The 2002-nt window shown below is 38.5% G+C and overlaps 1 protein-coding gene across 1 annotated transcript in view; it reads right to left on the bottom strand.

Moving 5' to 3' along the window:
• Positions 1 to 1789: 1789 nt before the first annotated feature.
• The window catches only part of LOC103804280 (synapsin-2-like), a 51344-nt gene continuing 51131 nt past the window's right edge, over positions 1790 to 2002 (bottom strand). The window contains exon 9 of the mRNA XM_009076883.1: positions 1790 to 2002. This exon is cut by the window's right edge and continues 51 nt beyond it. Within this exon, the coding sequence (XP_009075131.1) occupies positions 1987 to 2002 (16 nt within the window). The 3' untranslated portion in view covers positions 1790 to 1986.

The following is a 2002-nucleotide window of genomic DNA, read 5'->3' on the forward strand; positions in this document are numbered from 1 at the left end:
AAAAATCAAAGCATAGCTGGTATTTATGAACTAATAAAAACTCTTAACTGTTAAAGCATTCTGTTTTGCCACAGAATTTGTCTAAACAACAGGCACAGCACATTCCTCCTGAAAGAAACGAGAATTGTCAGTAAGTAAGAGCTTCTCTGAGGGCCTTTCCAAAGGGAAGGGTTGTTTGCCAAGTGCAGACACTGAGGTTCCATCTTAGAGAGGGCAATGCCATGTATTTGATGTTTCTAGCATTGCAAACTCACCCACAAATTCATTTAGGTCTTAATCTGGAGGGAAGCATTGTTCTGGGCATGGTTGTTCAGCTCAGGTACTGAGCCAGCCCCTGTCATCAGCCCCAAAAGGGTGAGAGTTGTGCTGCCTGTGAGGGATTTGGACATGCTTTTCAGGAAAGAGGTGTTCTAAGATCATCAACTGAGGCTGTTGACAAACAGAGCTATCAGATGCTCATGTACAAACTCAGCTCTGACATCACTGCAGCTTAAAGTTTCCATACTTCCCTGCCAACCTCCTGGCCCCAGCCAGGCTCTTCACCCGAAGGGATCCAAAGCTGCTGAAAGGACTTATGTCACCAAACGGCGACTCTGATTTCCCTAGGCTGCAGAAACCAGCAGGGCTACAAGAGCTAAAATTTTTGAGGCAAACATGTATCTCTGCAAACCCATTACAGGGCTTTTAAGTTACCATTGTGTTGCTCTTTTTATCCCTCAGACACGTTAATATTAGAGTTATTTTTTCTTGTTTCCCCTGTTAGCACTGATTCCTGGCAAGGAACACATGTAATTCATGGTAGGTAGAGCGACATGGTAATGATTTGGAAATGGACAGTCTAGAGATTACTAAAGAACCTGAGTTTGATTTAGATAGATTTTTTTCTAAAACAAATTGCTACTACCTCAAAGTTTGGGATCAATTCTGTTTTCATAAGTTAGAGAAGTATTTCTAAAGGACATAACTTATTTGAAAATGTAAATGTGATTCCTAGAATTAATAATATTTTTATGATGCTGATTCAACACAGGAAATAATTGTGATAGTTTATTTTCTTACAGTTGTGGTCTGTGTCCAAATATTTTATAATCATAAAGCTCCCCTTCTGATATCAGTCAAAATAGACAATATATATTGACATTGAAACAAGCTTTGTAGAAGACATTTTGTTAAATCAGGCATGGGACTTTACATTTATTAGAAGGTGTTCACAAAAATAAGGGTAACGTCATGCATATTCTTTGCAACTAAACCCAGTTATGGTTACATTTTGGAAGTAAATAGACATATGGAGTACAATAGTACAGATACACTCTATTTATGACATTTAGTGTACTGATAACTCTCAGCAATACATCAGAAGTTTACAACCAGCTGATGGAAGGATTGTATAAGGAGGAAGAAACTGCTTCAATTTTTCACATTATTTATGTGGCTTGACAAGGATGTCAGTGTGAATTGCCTCCTAAATCTGGGAGGCAAGAACAAGTCAAGACTATACTTTTGCAGTACAAAACATTTACACACAAAATACACATGCATTGCAATGCATTGAAAATGGGTAAAGCAAGGCAAAACCCATTACTCAATGCTTTATTAACACAATTCTACAAAGGAGTCTCAAATAGGGTTATATAGTTCAGTCACAGTAAGGCCACAATATTACAATGGATAAGGACCTTAGAATTCGACATTCTGCAGTAGCAATCGAACCCTTCCTTCTGTATAGATGTTTAGACATGTTCCTGGATGGCATCTCAGCAAGTCCTTCTGCTATTTATTTTTTTGTAGTTTAACATATTGCTTAGTACAACAGTTAGCACAGTAGAGAAGGGTACTGGCACAGGGAGAACAAAACCTATGGAACATTCACGGAGGCTCAGACTATATGATAGGCGCACTGAGATGAAGTTGGCTAATCAGAAAAGAGACTAGCAAAGGATTTCCTCAAGTTTCGGATAGTTTCAGCTTTTGCTTCATCTTCATTCACAGATGATCGGAA

Source organism: Acanthisitta chloris, unplaced genomic scaffold, assembly GCF_000695815.1.
Source record: "Acanthisitta chloris isolate BGI_N310 unplaced genomic scaffold, ASM69581v1 scaffold776, whole genome shotgun sequence".
Lineage (NCBI taxonomy): Eukaryota > Metazoa > Chordata > Aves > Passeriformes > Acanthisittidae > Acanthisitta > Acanthisitta chloris.